The sequence below is a fragment of the Varanus komodoensis genome, unplaced genomic scaffold (assembly GCF_004798865.1).
Source record: "Varanus komodoensis strain SLA01 unplaced genomic scaffold, ASM479886v1 scaffold28, whole genome shotgun sequence".
In the NCBI taxonomy this organism is placed as follows: domain Eukaryota; kingdom Metazoa; phylum Chordata; class Lepidosauria; order Squamata; family Varanidae; genus Varanus; species Varanus komodoensis.
The window spans coordinates 8593668-8609042 of record NW_025335727.1 but is presented as its reverse complement, the minus strand read 5'-3'; the positions used below and the strand labels follow the sequence as shown (position 1 = coordinate 8609042).

General features: G+C 35.7%; 1 protein-coding gene across 6 annotated transcripts in view; it reads left to right on the top strand.

The window, feature by feature from the left end:
* The window catches only part of SKIL (SKI like proto-oncogene), a 33195-nt gene extending 18238 nt beyond the window's left edge, over positions 1–14957 (top strand). For 5 of the 6 annotated variants that reach the window (XM_044434512.1, XM_044434508.1, XM_044434511.1 and 2 more), the window contains 4 exons: positions 1650–1897; positions 1999–2237; positions 3670–3894; positions 7634–14957. In XM_044434512.1, the coding sequence (XP_044290447.1) occupies positions 1650–1897; positions 1999–2237; positions 3670–3894; positions 7634–7795 (874 nt within the window). In that variant the 3' untranslated portion in view covers positions 7796–14957. The remainder of the gene's footprint in view (positions 1–1649; positions 1898–1998; positions 2238–3669; positions 3895–7633) is intronic. The other variant, XM_044434513.1, reaches the window with a different exon arrangement.
* Positions 14958–15375: the final 418 nt, after the last annotated feature.

Here is a 15375-nt window from a genome sequence, read left to right as displayed (position 1 = left end):
CACTTGCTTCAGGAAGCACTAACTTCCCATTCTGCTATTGGTGAACGAACAGGCAATGATGAATGCTCCCTTTGTCTTTTCCCATTACTACATATCATTATGAATTGTTATAGAATTGATAGTGAACTGCAAAGGATGCACAGTGATTGAGATTGTAGCTCTTCACTGAAAGCTTGATCGTAGCATTAAATACTGCTTTGAGTATGTAAAGAACTTCATGTACATTATCATGATACTCATATACAATACCCTTGCAAGATATCTTATTTTCTATATTTCAAATTTGGAGGGTGTAGAAGCTGAGAAAAATAGGGAGATGAAATACTAAGATCTAAATAGCCTTGGACACGGTTACTGCTATTATTTGAGCTTTCCTAAATCTTTCAGTGAGCACCAGAAGTCTAACACTGAGGGCTCAAGAGAGGACTTTAATCTGGGGTCCCCACTCTTGCCCAAGGTTGCTTGAAGAATGCCTTTTCAATTTTGGCAACTCATAAATGGAACAGCTTTCCTAGGAAACTCCAGATACCCCTTGCTGATGCCCTTGACTTTAGGTTTTAGTTTAATGGTCTGCTGGCTTTATTGAGATACTGTATTTTATGACTGCTTATATTATGTTTATTACTTCTTTTAATTATTTCGTTGCTTTGAATAGTGTGTTACCATGGAAGTGTAAAATCTGCATTTTAGATTTATGAAATAAATGACTTCAGTAAAGTCACCATGGTACACTTGAACTGGAATCATCTTTATTCACAGCTCATTCTCTTTTATTTTGCAGTAACCCATTCTAGAAGAAATAACTCTGTAGAGCTTCTTCACACTTAATAAATTCATATGCAAGCCCCACTTGGATCTGAGGACACCCGTATTTAATAGCTTCTCCTTTAATTAAACCATTGAATGTACTGAAAGATCAGAAATTTGCTTACAGATGCAAGTATTGGACAAGAAAACACTGCTGCAGCTATTGCCATGTTACAAAATAAGCAGTCCCCATAAAAACAGTTCAGTGCTGAGAATGCCTTTCCTAACCATGCAAGGAACTGGCTTTGCTGTTAGTTTGTGTGTTCTGTCCTACTTCATCTTCAGAATAATTATTGCAATTGCATCCTCTTGTTGATACTTAGATTGTGGAGAAATCTACTTACTTTTCTGTAACTACTGTAATACAGATTGTAGATAAATTTTGAGTTGCACCTTGAGCTGTTAAATCTATTTTATAGTTAAGTCTGTGTAATAAAACACTAACCTAAAAGTAATCTTACAAATCCTAGCACAGCAAAAGCAAAGCAGTAGGCATGCAATTTGTCAAGTATACAGGCTTCAGTAATGCGGTGGATTTGTATTAACACTTGGAAACTACGTTTTATCTCTTCAGCCTTGCTAATAAGACATTTGCATGTTATGATAGGATCTAGATTTCCTTCCCTAGTTGATTTGGTGTTTCTTAAATTGCACTGAATAATGAATATGTGCAACTTCTTTAAAACAATCCTGATATTAGGCAACTAATTCTCCTTTTTTAAGACTATTCTTGTGCCATCAGGTCCAAATAAATTCATTTCCCCAGGCTTTAAAGCCCAAGATTTCCTTAGTTCTGGGTCAGTAATTTAAATACTTTTCTTTTGCAATTTTGTTGTTTGCAGCTACTACTTTTACATGTGTGATAAAATGGTTGCTCCCAATGTATCCCTTACCTCTTCTGTACAACAATGTAAAGAAGCCACAAAAACAGCAGAGAAGATTTCAGAGGTAATTAAATCTCTACCTGGACAGTCAATGAAACAACACGTTGGTGGCAAACGCAAAAAGAATATTTTCTATCAGGATTTCTCACTTGAAGTACAAGAGAAAGGTGACTTGAAACTTAACACAGAAATGTGTGCTAGTGTAGGTAAGTGAGAAAATGAAACTACTCGATAATTTTGTGTACTTGTGTACTTGTTGCTGCTTTCTGTGCAGGATTTCAGTAAATGTTGCTTTTCTGTCTTATAGAGCAGCCTGGATCACTTAAGCCTGCAAACAGAAGGAAAACCGAACAGGTCTCTTCCAAAGTAACTACAGAAGATGATGCAGAAGCAAACAACTGTGCACAAACCTCATCTCATACTCTTAGCAGTGGTTTTGGTTGTGATGATGATAAAGGGAAAATGATGGAAGAAGTAATGAAAACCTATATAAAACAGCAAGAAAAGCTGCATACAATTTTGCAAAAGAAACAGCATCTTCAAATGGTATGGCATGAACCTGATTGAACTTTGTTCTGTCATTTGAAAACTGTCACGTAACTTTTTGTAGTAGCTTTTGATCTCTTGATTTGATATTTTGATCTTGATTTGAATGTTAGCTGTTACTGCAAATAATACCGAGATAGGAGCATTAAAAGCAGGGACTTCAGTCTGTATTAAAGTTTCACTCATTTATGTTATAAATTGATACTCTGGTGTTGCAGATTTGGTAATGAAACTTCAAATGCTACTGAAGTGATTTTCAGTGCTGGAAATCACCATTTAGAGGTGAAGCTTTTTGTTGTTGTTCCCTGATTGTGGACACAATCATATGCATGTTTACACAGAAAAAGATGCTGCTTTCAGCATTCTCCAATCAGGTGGGGATTATAGGGACAGCTAGGAATTGTAGGCCTTTTTTGTCTAAACGTTCATAGGACTGAACCCTAAATGCTATGACTATATAATTACACATTCTTAAATGTAGTGGTATTTGATAGATCTGAATTGGAATGGAAACAGGAAGAGAATGCTCTGTGAAAATGTTTCTGTCCACATGTTCATGACGCTGACTGTTTAAGATTCTTCCCAAAATATAAAAAAGATTACAAGTCTGCAAGAGCAGTACTAGATGACTAATGTTGTGGATTCACTTACAAAGCAAATTCTTTAATTACAGCAATTAGCATTTTAAGCTGAACACGCAGGAAAAACTTTAATTTACAAAATAATATGTGGGAATCTCAGCATTTCATATAGTACTCCAATATTATTTGACACTTGGCTTTAGCATTGTGTAGAACTCAGAAGTAACACAGACCATGTCCCTTATGGGTTTTCACATAAGAAATGGGATGGAGGGGGAGAAATATTTGCAGATGAGTGAAAAGTAATAAAGATATAGTTGGGATGGATAAACAGGTGGAGAGCAGAAGAATGTAGGTAAGACTGTGGTAGCCTAGGAAAGACTTCAGAAAAGCAAGTTTGGAGGAGAAGTGGGAATTCCTGTGATACAGTTGCTTAGGTGTTTGCACAGACTTAAGTTTTATACATTAGCATGTTAAATGAGGATGAAAACAACTTCTCCAAAGGATCAGGGGCTTAATTAGTGCTCTTATCTTTGTACATGCTCTTTGTCAGCATTTATATTTACTTTTAGTATGAAACCTTATACACAAGGGCTCTTTCACTGCTTGAGAGTTTTTTCAAGGCTGAACTGCTTTCTAGAAAAATGTTAAGTATTTCTAGATTTGTGTCCTGTCCTTTGACTGTGAGAAATGATAAGAGTAAATATGCTTCCCACTGTGGGTTAGGTATATGGATTTTATCTTTGCCTGGTTTCAAATAAGTGTCATAGAATTGGAGTGTATATTCTGCATAACAAAAATGCCAGTGACTATTGAAATTTGCAAATAACAATAAACTATTATCTTCACAGGAAGTAGAAATGTTAAATAGTTCAAAAGCCATGAAGGAGTTAACAGAAGAACAGCAGAACCTTCAAAAAGAACTTGAATCTTTGCAGACTGAGCATGCTCAAAGAATGCAAGAGTTCTATGTTGAGCAAAGGGATTTAGAGAAGAAGTTAGAGCAGGTAATAAAGCAAAAATGTACCTGTGATTCTAACTTGGAGAAGGACAAAGAAGCAGAGTATGCTGCTCAGGTAAGCAGAACATATTAATCTTAGGCCAGTAGTAAATGTTCTTCCTCATTACTTATGAATCACTGCTAAATTTTATTTATTTATTTATTTTGTTGATTGATTGATTAGATTTTTAGATTGATTTTTAGATTAGATTGATATTTATTTGATATCCTAATTTTTTTCTTACAAACTGAAAGTGACTTACGTCATTCTTCTCCTGCTTTCAGTCTTATCCCCACAACAACAGCTCTGTGAGGTAGGTTAGACTGAGAGACTGTGACCATCCCAAAGTCACCGAGTTGGCTCCATGACTGAGCAGAGACTAGAACCTGAGTCCCAGTTGCCTGAGTCCCAGTCTCGCACTCAACCACTGCACCACACTGGCTCCCTCAGATATAACAAATATAGCAAAAGGCACACAATATTTGACAATTGTAAATTAAATATAAAGCTTGAAACAAAATATATGGTGTTTAATAGAACTGACTTTCAGACATGGATGTGCAGAATTGCAGTCTTAGAAACTTTGATTTTTGGAAGTTTAACAAGAAGAGTAAACCAATGAGGCTGCCTAAAACTTTTCAAACTTAGAAGATTATGGGTATTCTGTGAAGGGCAGAAGTAGCACGGAAAGCTGCCTCCATGCTTCTCCCATTGTGCAAAACACTTAGTTGGCTGAATTTGCCATGAAGAAGCAAGGAGAGGAAACTGAGGCACCACCAGGGTACTACTTATGCTGGCAGTGCCTGTGTCTTCAGTGCCCATAAAAGTCCATCTCTAGACTCATTCTTGTGACTTCAGTGTCTCAGCTAGTATAGTTCTTTCCGTGTTGTGTATTAGGCTGGAAGGAAGACATCTTGGAGTGAGTTTCAGAGGGCAGAGCTGATATTCTGAATACTTCTATGGCCATCAAGACTCTTTCTAGTAGCCATAGGAATACATCCTAAATCTTTGTTCTTCATTCTAAATCATCCAGCCTAAATAATTTTTTCATTTACTAGTCTCTGAAAAATTACACATATCCAGCATTAGAATATGCTTTCAAATCCCATCTTACCCACTGATCAAATAAACTACACTTGGTATTTTTTTTTAAATTTTAACTGATTGATCAAAAGCATCAGTTGTTATTAGTATTTGGATGTGAGTTGACTGTAAGACCTAGTACAGTTGAAGTTGACTGAAAGAAAAATAGCTTTGAGATTATCATCATCATCATCATCATCATCATCATCATCATCAGAACATTTCTATGAGATGGTTAAGGAAAGGAATGTAACTTGTGTTTTAAGGCTTGAGGGCTACACTGTTGTGTTGTAGATGATATTCCTTACTGTGCTCAACCACAGATTACAATGAATTGTCCATCTCTCTAAGACATCCTTGGGACGTTTGTTTGGAGATCAGAGTAATGGGTGCAGGTGGAAACTGGTTATAATCAATAATGAGTCCTGCTAAATACCTGCTATTTAAAGTCTTGTTCTTTTCTCTCAGCTTATCAATACTAAGTCTTTTGTTGAGTTTCTGAGAATAGTACTGTCCTGTGCTTTCAGGATCCTTACTGGCTGGTACTGTCAGTATGTGCATTCACTTCGTTATTTCCTTCCAACTATCTTTATAAATATAGTCTTATCTTTAAAAAAAGCAGTCTTACTTGATACTTTTTAGCTATTACTTAATTTAGTCTTACAGCCATCCTCAGAACTACTTCATTAGATCTCTTATTTTTCTTTTTTAGGGATTTATTCTAAAGGGTGTCTTAGTAATATTTTTTAATCATTGTCTTCTTGTTAGCCTGGCTGCTCATCCTGGTTAGTTGAATTTAAGGGGCTATTCACACATGCCCCTAGTCATACAAATTAAATATCCCCTTCCCAATATCCTTTAATGAGAACTAGGACCTTCATACTTTATTTTTTAGCAATATTTATACATGCTTCCCTTTTGAAACAAATCCTGAAGTGTTATACAAAAAATGCCTATGTGCTATACAACATTTGCATTGGCCTGTTCTCTTGAGAGAAGAAAATTGTACAATTGGGGCTTAATGGTGTACTTGTTTATGCTGGCCAACCTTAATGCTCATTAAAGGTTATACGTATGCTGTAGAGAAGGTTACATGATCCAAAGGGTCTCTTAAGAAGCACCCAGTCACATAGATAACATACACAATCTTGGCCATGTGTGAACTGTTCCTCCTTATTCTATTGATTGTAATGATTTACTTTCAAGTAAGTATCCATAATGCTCACATTATGAACAATACAGTATATTATGGTGTTGAGAGTTTTCAATTGGGGACCTGGGAGTTTTAATACGGGTTTTATTGTTGATTGTTAAGAATTTGATTAGGATACTCCGTTGTGTTGTGTTTTGTCTTATTGTTAAACCGTCCCAAGACTATGGTAAGGGATGGTCTAAAGTTTTAAATAAATAAACAAATAAATTCCCCACTTGACCATGAAGCTCACTGGGTGACTTTGTGCCTGGGTGACTTTGTGCCCGTCGTCCATTCTTAGTCTAAGCCACCTCACAGGGTTGTTGTGAGGATAAAATGGAGAGATGTGAATCCCCTTGGATTCCTCAGAAGAGGAAAATGTGGGATATAACTGCAAGTTGTTGATGATGAACCAAGGGTCTATCTCATTCAGCATGCTTTTCACACAGTGGTCTCTCACACAAGCAGGATATGAGTTCAATAGCACCCTGCTGCTTGTGTTCCCCAGCAATTGATATACATAAGCATACTATCCCTAACACTGCAGGCACCATATAGCTATCAGGTTCATAGCCATGGATAGCCTTATTTCCAGTGATTTTTCTCTTAATCCCGTTTGAAAACTATCCAAATTGGTGAACATGGGTATATCTTGTGATAGTGAATTCCATGCATTTTACTATGTGCTGATCTCCTACAAAACAGCTTCATAATTCTAGTATAATGCAAGAGAAATAAAAAGGTTATAAATGCTTTCTAGTATATTAGTAGTAAAGAAATTCTGTTAAACCTCTACTGAAAACCTATTACATTTATGCTAAAACTCCCCACTAGATGGCTTCTGTAGCTCACTAGTTTCAACGGAAATTTGATCTATAGTTTTATACATCAAAATTAATCATCATGAAAACTGTATTCAGTGGAAATCAGCTTGTGTAACATAGCAGGTTGTTTCATTCATTGTTTGACTAAAAACTATTGTAATGGAATTTCTCCATCTCCTTCATAGCTCACTTTTAAGTTAAAGCCCTCACAATGTGGATAACATACTTTAAAATACAAAAAGTAATCAAACCATAAAACCTCATTTAAAAGCACAGTACACTAAAATGAACCAAAATGCATAATGGAACAAATTGCTCTTAACGTCGCCAAAGGGTAACAAAAAGCGGTCTGTATCCATTTCCTGAAAGAAGGCATTCTGAAATTGTGATACCACTACTATTCTCACTTTTCTTCCTATTTCTCTTGTTGATGAACAATGGAAAAATTGCACAATCCCTCATAGATGGATGGTTGTAAATAATAATAGTAAATAGTATTTTAAACATTTAGTAATTTTTCTGTACACATCTGCATACAGTTTACCATAGTTTCTACGAAATGTATAGAGTCATGCCAGTCTTTTTCCCCCTTTCATATGAACACCAAATAATGTGACATTTTGGAACAGAATGATTATTCTACATGCCTCAGTGATGCTGTTTCAGAATCTATGTATGATTTCTGGAGTTTTAAATTTACTTTTAAAATTTGCAGTTGGCAGAGCTGAGACAAAGGCTGGATCATGCTGAGGCTGATAGGCAAGAGCTCCAAGATGAACTGAGACAGGAACGAGAAGCAAGACAAAAGTTAGAGATGATGATCAAGGAATTAAAACTTCAGATTCAGAAGTCTTCAAAAAACGGCAAGGGGAAATAAAGTGCCAACCAGAATGTATCTGCGTTTTTTCAGCAGGGTCTATAAATTACCTGTCAAGGAGTAGCCAAGCCATGGATAAACAAAAATATTGGGGACAATTATGGGGAATTTGTCCTATGCAAGCAGAATCAGTAGAGCGGGAGTTTGCAACTCCCAGTTATTTCAACCATGTTTTGCACAAGAGAAGTTCCCAGTAGATTGTGTCCAATGTATGCATATAAACCTGTAATAATATACATTTGTACAACTTCCAGACTGACACAATCTGTATTTGTGCTGCTTTTTATTTTATTTTTAATGGTTACAAGCAACATGGAAACTGTACATTTTACAGTTCTCTGTATATGTTTATTGTTCAAGCTGTCCTGAGGGCTCTACCATTTATTGATTGCAACTACATTTACTGAAAATATGCAGCATCCACATACATTCTTTTGCATGCACTGCATTTACATTAAATTTTACAGTTGAAGTCTAAAACAAAAATGTTTACTCCTTGTGTTGCTCTATCCTGATACTCCATTTGATAATTAATGCTGCATCAAGGAAAGAACTGTTAATTGGAAATTATTGAATAGTTGAGCATTTTTCTAACTGCAGATTTTCACATTAATTTTCGTATAAATGGTCAAATGCCACGTGCCGATTATTTAGGTACCTTGTTGAATGTTGTTATGCAAATGAGTTCCCTAAACAGAGTTGGAGACATTTTATTTTTCAACTCTATCTATTCAGTTTGCGAAACTATTCTGACTGGAAGTTTCTTCCTGTCAGAATAGGGACTACACTTTTCTTTGAGCATTCCCAGCCTCTAATGGAAGCTTGAAAATGTCAGACTGATTTTGTAGAGTGTCAGTTTACCATTGGATAAGTAGGTTACTTCACTAGCAATAAGATTCTCATGCATGTTTTTTCTTTGAGTGCATGGAAGTGGTTGATCTTGACACTTTATTATTTAAAAAGTTGAGGGGGAACAAATGGGAGTCTGACATTGTGAAAATGATACTTTTTTCATTAAAGCAGGGTAAACATTGCTTTTTAAAACAACATAGTCATTAAATGTTTCTTTTGTAAATAAATGCTAATGTTTGTATTGGGGCAAATAACATTTAGTTTAGTGTCATTTAACAAATCGTTCAGTTCTACATGGGTTTTTTTGATCAGAAGCCAAGCTGGTAAAGTATTTTCACAAAAGTGCATAAAGGAATTAATTGATTTTCTAAAGACCTCACCTATAAAGAACTTTTTCAGAAGAATTTTATTTAACTGAATGAAATATTTTCCAGCAGTGGAACATAGGAAAAGGACAGAAATCCTTGTCCCCAAGTCAGATTTCATATCCAGATAACTTCAAGAACAATGTGGCCAATATAGTTCACAAAATTAAAACTTCTCTCGTTATTGGTGTTGCATGTAATGGGTAATACAGGAATGTATTGGGATGCATACTGCAATATGGACAGAAATGCTAGTATCTGCAAACAACACTACAAATATTGATTCTCATAAAAGTCCATATATCCTGTATGCTCTGAAAACTTGCTACAAATGTAACTCTGGGGTATTTGTTTAACTCTTTTTTATATACAGTGTTGATGTTGCATACGGACCACACAACCAAATTTGTTTTTGTTTTTATTTATTATTCATGGTTAAAACAGCCTGGTTTTCAGGTATTTATTTGTTCCCCAGAGCACCTTACATCAGTCAAATTTAATAAAAATATAAACATTAAATAAATCATAGAATAAAATATATACTAAAGCAACATTTTAAAAAGTAAAGAGGCAATATAGAAAATAAAGTGAAAGGATGGGCAGCACGATCCTGTGGTACCAGACAGTCTCTAGGTGGCCACTGGGTTTTTTGGAGGCTTCATTATTGCAAACTTGCTCAAAGCAGGAATTCTCAAGTCAGAACACTCCCCCCCCCCCGCGCGCACACACGCACACACAAACAGACACACCAACTGGTGTAGAAAAAAAGGACTCGACTGCTGAAAAGTGAAAGAGGAGGAGGAGCTAGGTACCATTTTGATACAAGATGACAGCACCTCAGACTCCCCTTGCACGCTGAGGTGCAACACTTCGTTGAAATCAGTGTAAATGTTTTGCAGGGCTGAAGGAGCACAAAAGCAACTTCATCTGCTTTTCTCCTGTCCTACATAGATGCCCATAATTCTTCAAATCAGGGCCAAGGGCACTTGGACTGGATTGCTCACTAAAACTAGCAAAATAAAATATTAGCTGCACTTCTTAAGACAACTATTAGTGCAGGATCTAGTAGGGAATTCCACAAATCAGGAGCAACCATTTGTAGATTACTGCATTACCTTGATTCATAATAGAACCCATAATAGTTACTTGATTGGTAGGTGAGTAGTTAATAGAAGATATATTCTAGGCCCAGGTAACTTAAGGCTTTAAAGGTCAAAAACAAAACCATGCATTTAGCTTAGAAATTAACTGGAGGGCAGTGGAACCCTTGTGGAATTGTTATAATATATTTCCTGTGCATGGCCACAGATAGTTAAGCTGTGCCATTCTGATTGATCTAAAGTTCCCAGGCTCTCTTTAAAAGCAGTTCTCTCCAAAGCACATCATCATGATCCATTCAATAAATTACCAGTGTGTTCAGAAGGGTAGCAAAGCCCTTATTGAGAAGAGAGAATAGCTAATGAAGCTAATGAGAGACACTTATGTCCAGAGCTACCACATGAAAATCCAGGAGCACATAACCAGGTTACTACTTACAGTTCATATAATCAAGGGCAAGTGACTTAAGTCCACAATTGCCCAGTTTGCTCAGCCTCCCCACATAAGAGACTTCATTCAACTTTGTTCAGCCTCTCAATAGATGGTAGCCATTACAACTGGGTTGATGTGAAGGAAGAAAGCTGAGTGTGGTTGATTGCCCTTTACTACAGAAACCTGTAAAACTCTTCCAGTGAGTTGTATGTAGAGCTTAAATAGCAGAGGAAACTGAATAGAGACTCATTGTACTCTGTAACAACCACCAAGTTTGTGAAGTATGTATGTACTTCAAAATAAATGGGCTGGAGTTGCTATAGCTCCATTCCTGATATCATGAATGTCATTTAGCCCTTCCTCTAGGTGTGTGTACATCAACAGGGAAGGCCCTTTTACCCATGCATCTGTATGTGCAGAGTCTTTCAGATGAGCAGGAACCCTAGTAGCATGTTGATCTAAGTACTCACAGTAACTCATGAATTGAGTTTGCAAGGAGTTGTGGTAATTAAGTTTGGGGTTTGGATATTTTACCCAGGCAGGAGGAATTAAAACTTGGCTCACAAGGTGAAGCTCATTTTGCATTTCATAAAATTGTTATATATATCCCAGGAGGCCAGAACTAATCACTATAGTTGCAGTAGCTGAAAAAGAACCCATGTAATTATGGAAATAACTATCAACCATTAATTGAATTGACTGGTTGACGGAGCTGTTTTCAAGAGCAACAAAAGCAAAATGCTTGAACTGACCCTTCAGATAGTGTGTCCAAACAGCAAATATTGTGTAGTTAACTTCATGATTTGATATTAACATTCAACCAGTGCCTGCTTTCCTGCCCCCAATACAAGGGTATTCCAAGTATGATCCACAGCTAGTGAAGGCATCCTTTCTGTTTTAAATATAGAGTTGTTTCTGAATGTAAGTGCAATAATATGCCCCAGTTTCCACTGTTGCTTATGGAGAAATGGTTTTGTAAAGTATATTTTACAATCCAATCAGAATTTTTAACCATTGTATCATGTATCTATTTAGGCATAATAAGACAAAGGTCAGCATTTATATTAAATGTCATTACAAGGGTCAGTGTTTGTTTTAAATGTTTCTACAGCTACAAGTATTGGAGCTGAGCCAATGGCTACAATTTTGACTATATTTTAGAGAAAATTGGTTTATACTAGTAATGATGAGACAGTGCTGCTTTCAGATTATTTAATATTTCAGAAAATTTTAAAGATCAAACCACATACTCATGTTTCATTAAATCTCTATGTAATTCTTACATTGAACAATTCATTTAAGCTTCTTTTACATATGACTTCCATAGGTGTTATATAATTAATACACAGAACTGTGCCATAGGTGTCTATAGTCACCAAGAGATAGTTTTGTAGTAGATTGTAAATATTCTATGTTTTACAACAAGTAGTTTCTTATGTTGATCTCTTTCCATGCTGTATTTCATGGGTGATTTAGTCGACTGCCTATATAGCTTGAATTGCATACAAACCTTTGCCCACTTACAGAGATCTCTGACAAATTATCTTGTCCATTTGAATTTGTTCTTTTAGCCTTAGCATGCTCATTCTGTATGTTACATATTAGTGATTTTTTTAAAGTCAACTCTATGTTGGCTTTTTAGATAGGAAGTATGTTTCTCAAATTGTCTTTGGTGTTTTTGAGAAGCATTATCAACAAAAAAATCCTACACTTAAGGAATACTTAGCAGCAAAGCTGCCACAAATGCAGGAAGGAGGGAGGGAGGGAAGAAGGGAAGGAAAAACGAAAAGAGAATCTGCTTCTTGGCACCCCTGTTGGTTGTTTGGTTTTAATTGATGAGAGTTTTTGCCAGGGTTACAGTTCTGCCTTAGTAGAACTCAAATGCTATGAGGATATCCCTATCAATCTGACATAATCCAGACAACTACAGTGTGCCACAAGCACAAAAGAAAAAATATGTGCAGAGCAAAAAACTCAAGCAAAAGTTCTCATCCACAGACTACACTGCAAGTTGCAAAACATGGATATGTGTAGTATATTGTCAAAGAATTAAGCATTTGTAAAGCCGACAGTGTTTTTAATAAAATTACCCATTTGTAATGATGTAATAATTTGCAGGTGAGGTTCATTAATAAAATTTAACTTTGTTATTTTCAGAGGGGTAGCTATCTTCATCTGTTGCAGCAAAAACAACAAATGTATTACATTACAAGCTGTCATGGATTAGACTCAGTTTCATCAGATATATCTGAACGGAGCTGATTCCAGTCTGCAAAAGCTTATGTCATAATAAATGCGACGTTCTTTAAAGTGGCGCAGGACACCTTGTAAGTTTTCTAAATAGTTCTGTTGGATTCTGTTAAACTAAAAAAAAAGGTAAGAATAAAATGCTGAGTTCTTGAGATGATGATAACTAAATATACTGGGTCCCTTTGAAATAATTAGCTGTTATCCCAACCCTCCAAATTTCATCCCTGCTTTTGCCCAGAGTGCAATTGACTCTTCAAGAAATGTAGATGTGAATCTCCTATCATTGTGGCAGCCCTAAGAATGTTCAGACTTGAAAATACTTCGACATTAGATTTAAAGCTTTAGCAAAACCTCAAAGTGTATTTCGGACATGTGCTTTTCTTTTTGGTAGGGCTTAAATCACTTAGCTTGTGTGAGATAAACATTGATAGTTAAAGCGTATATTTTACATTCTTGGATTTATTTAATTATATATTTAATATATTGATTGTTGTAAAATCATTTGTACATATTCAAGGTATTGTAATGCAACTCTTTGCAGTAGGCTATTCCATGGGGAGGACTGGCACAATGCTGCTTCATCCCACATTCCTGGCGCTACCAGTGACTACTTCCACATTTCCTTTAACCTCAGTTTGAAATTGCAGAATTTTAAGTCATAACAGTGATGCGGATGACTTACTGCTATAACTTTGAGGCACTTTCATAGGATTATGTAGCTGACCTCAAAACACTTTCCAAGTTTGCTCCCTAAAGTTCTTCTGATCATTAGAAAACATGTTGATACATTGTTTACACAGAATGCAAATAAATCATTAATGCACATTTAAAGCCCCTTGATAATGTAATACAACAAAATGCATACATACTTATTATCTTATGCTTGAAATATTTCCATTCGTGCTGTCAAATAATCTCTGTTCAGGAAGATGCAGCTTACTTTCTTATAAATGCTTTCTACATCTTGTTCTTCATTTAATCCATGGTAATATGAGGCAGTCCAAAATTTCCATAAGGAAAGCTTTTGGTTAATGTTCTTGTAGACAGCCTCTATTATGAAAGCAAAATCACACATTTAATAGTTGCACAAGTGTTTAGAGGATAGTTTGGATTTTACAGTGCTCTGATATTCAAGCACTGTGAAACAACCCTTTTATTTTCAAAATAGAATATCCAATGAAATATAGCAATCCATTGTATTCTTTCAAATACCTCACTTCAAGAAAAGGGAAGCACAGTTGTAATGTATCTAAAAGTTCTAGCAAACACAAAATTTTGGTCTAAATGTTCTGATGCAGCTATATTGCCTTCCAGAATACCCAGGTTCATGCCTGCCAAATTCTATTTTGTGTGTGTTCATGACACTTTTGAATATATTTGATGCTGAAATCTTAATGGATAAAATCCAACATAAATCTTAGTTAAACTGACCTGTTGAATGGGACAAGTTATAATGAACTAATTTCATACCTTTCAACTGATCTACTTTAAGTAGAACTTACACTGTTTTTTATCAAGATTTTCACTATCCAGAGGAACAGTGTGTGTTCAGTAGGGACTACAACATGTTACATGAATAGCATTTCTCCATATAGCAAATAATTTTTGAAGTTGCAAAATCAGTTTGTAATGTGGCATCTGCTTTGCTGTTCATAATTATATATGCATGAATACATGCCCTGCTGGCCATATAAAAGTCTTTGAACAAATTTCAAGTACTTTTCTGGGTTGTGTCCAAAATCTAAATTTATAAAGTATGATTTATAAAAAGATCGAATGTGTTCTACAAGCAAGGCAACAAGTGGAATGACTGAAATAAAAATAAACACCTAAGACAAAAAGATTGGTGCAAACTAATAGTTTTCAGTGCTTTGCCAATGATGTACAGTTCTACAGTTGGAATTGATGTGGTTGCATTACATGACACACAAAACTGTCCTCTACCTCATGTGATACAAAAATATTTTGTATGGTTTTAGTAAAAAAAAAGTAACATTTATCTGGTCACTTAGTTTACAAATTTTGAATTCTATTTATTGAGACATGACATACTGTGCTCTTAGCTTATACCTCAATTGTATTTTGTGCAGTTTTCCATTTTTCATGCATTGTAAATATCCTGTATAGATTGTGGATCCACATCAAATAAACAGTTCTAATATCGAGTACCTCACCATTTTGTGCTTTGTATAGACAGTCAGTTAACTGAATGTTTGTTCAAACCTATATTTCACAATGCTGGTTTTGTGCACTAACATAGAGGAGAAGCCCTGTAAGGCTGGGGACTGAGAATCTTTAAGAGAATGGGAAGCTGGGAGAGGCATTGCTTCCCATTATACAGATTTCTCTCGGCCCATGTTTACCTCTGTACCATCAGATATTTCAGATAATGATATAACACAAGGATTCCTTGTCATGGCAGTTTTGTTTCTGCTTCTCTCTTTTAAACGTATGTATCATGGTATGAGTTTTCCTGATTCGAGTCACTTTGCAAAGTATTCAAGTGAAAATATTCAGATATTCAAAAGAATCTCAGAATTTGTTGGCTTTGCATCCATCTCTTCTGGAAGAGGGCATGAAGAT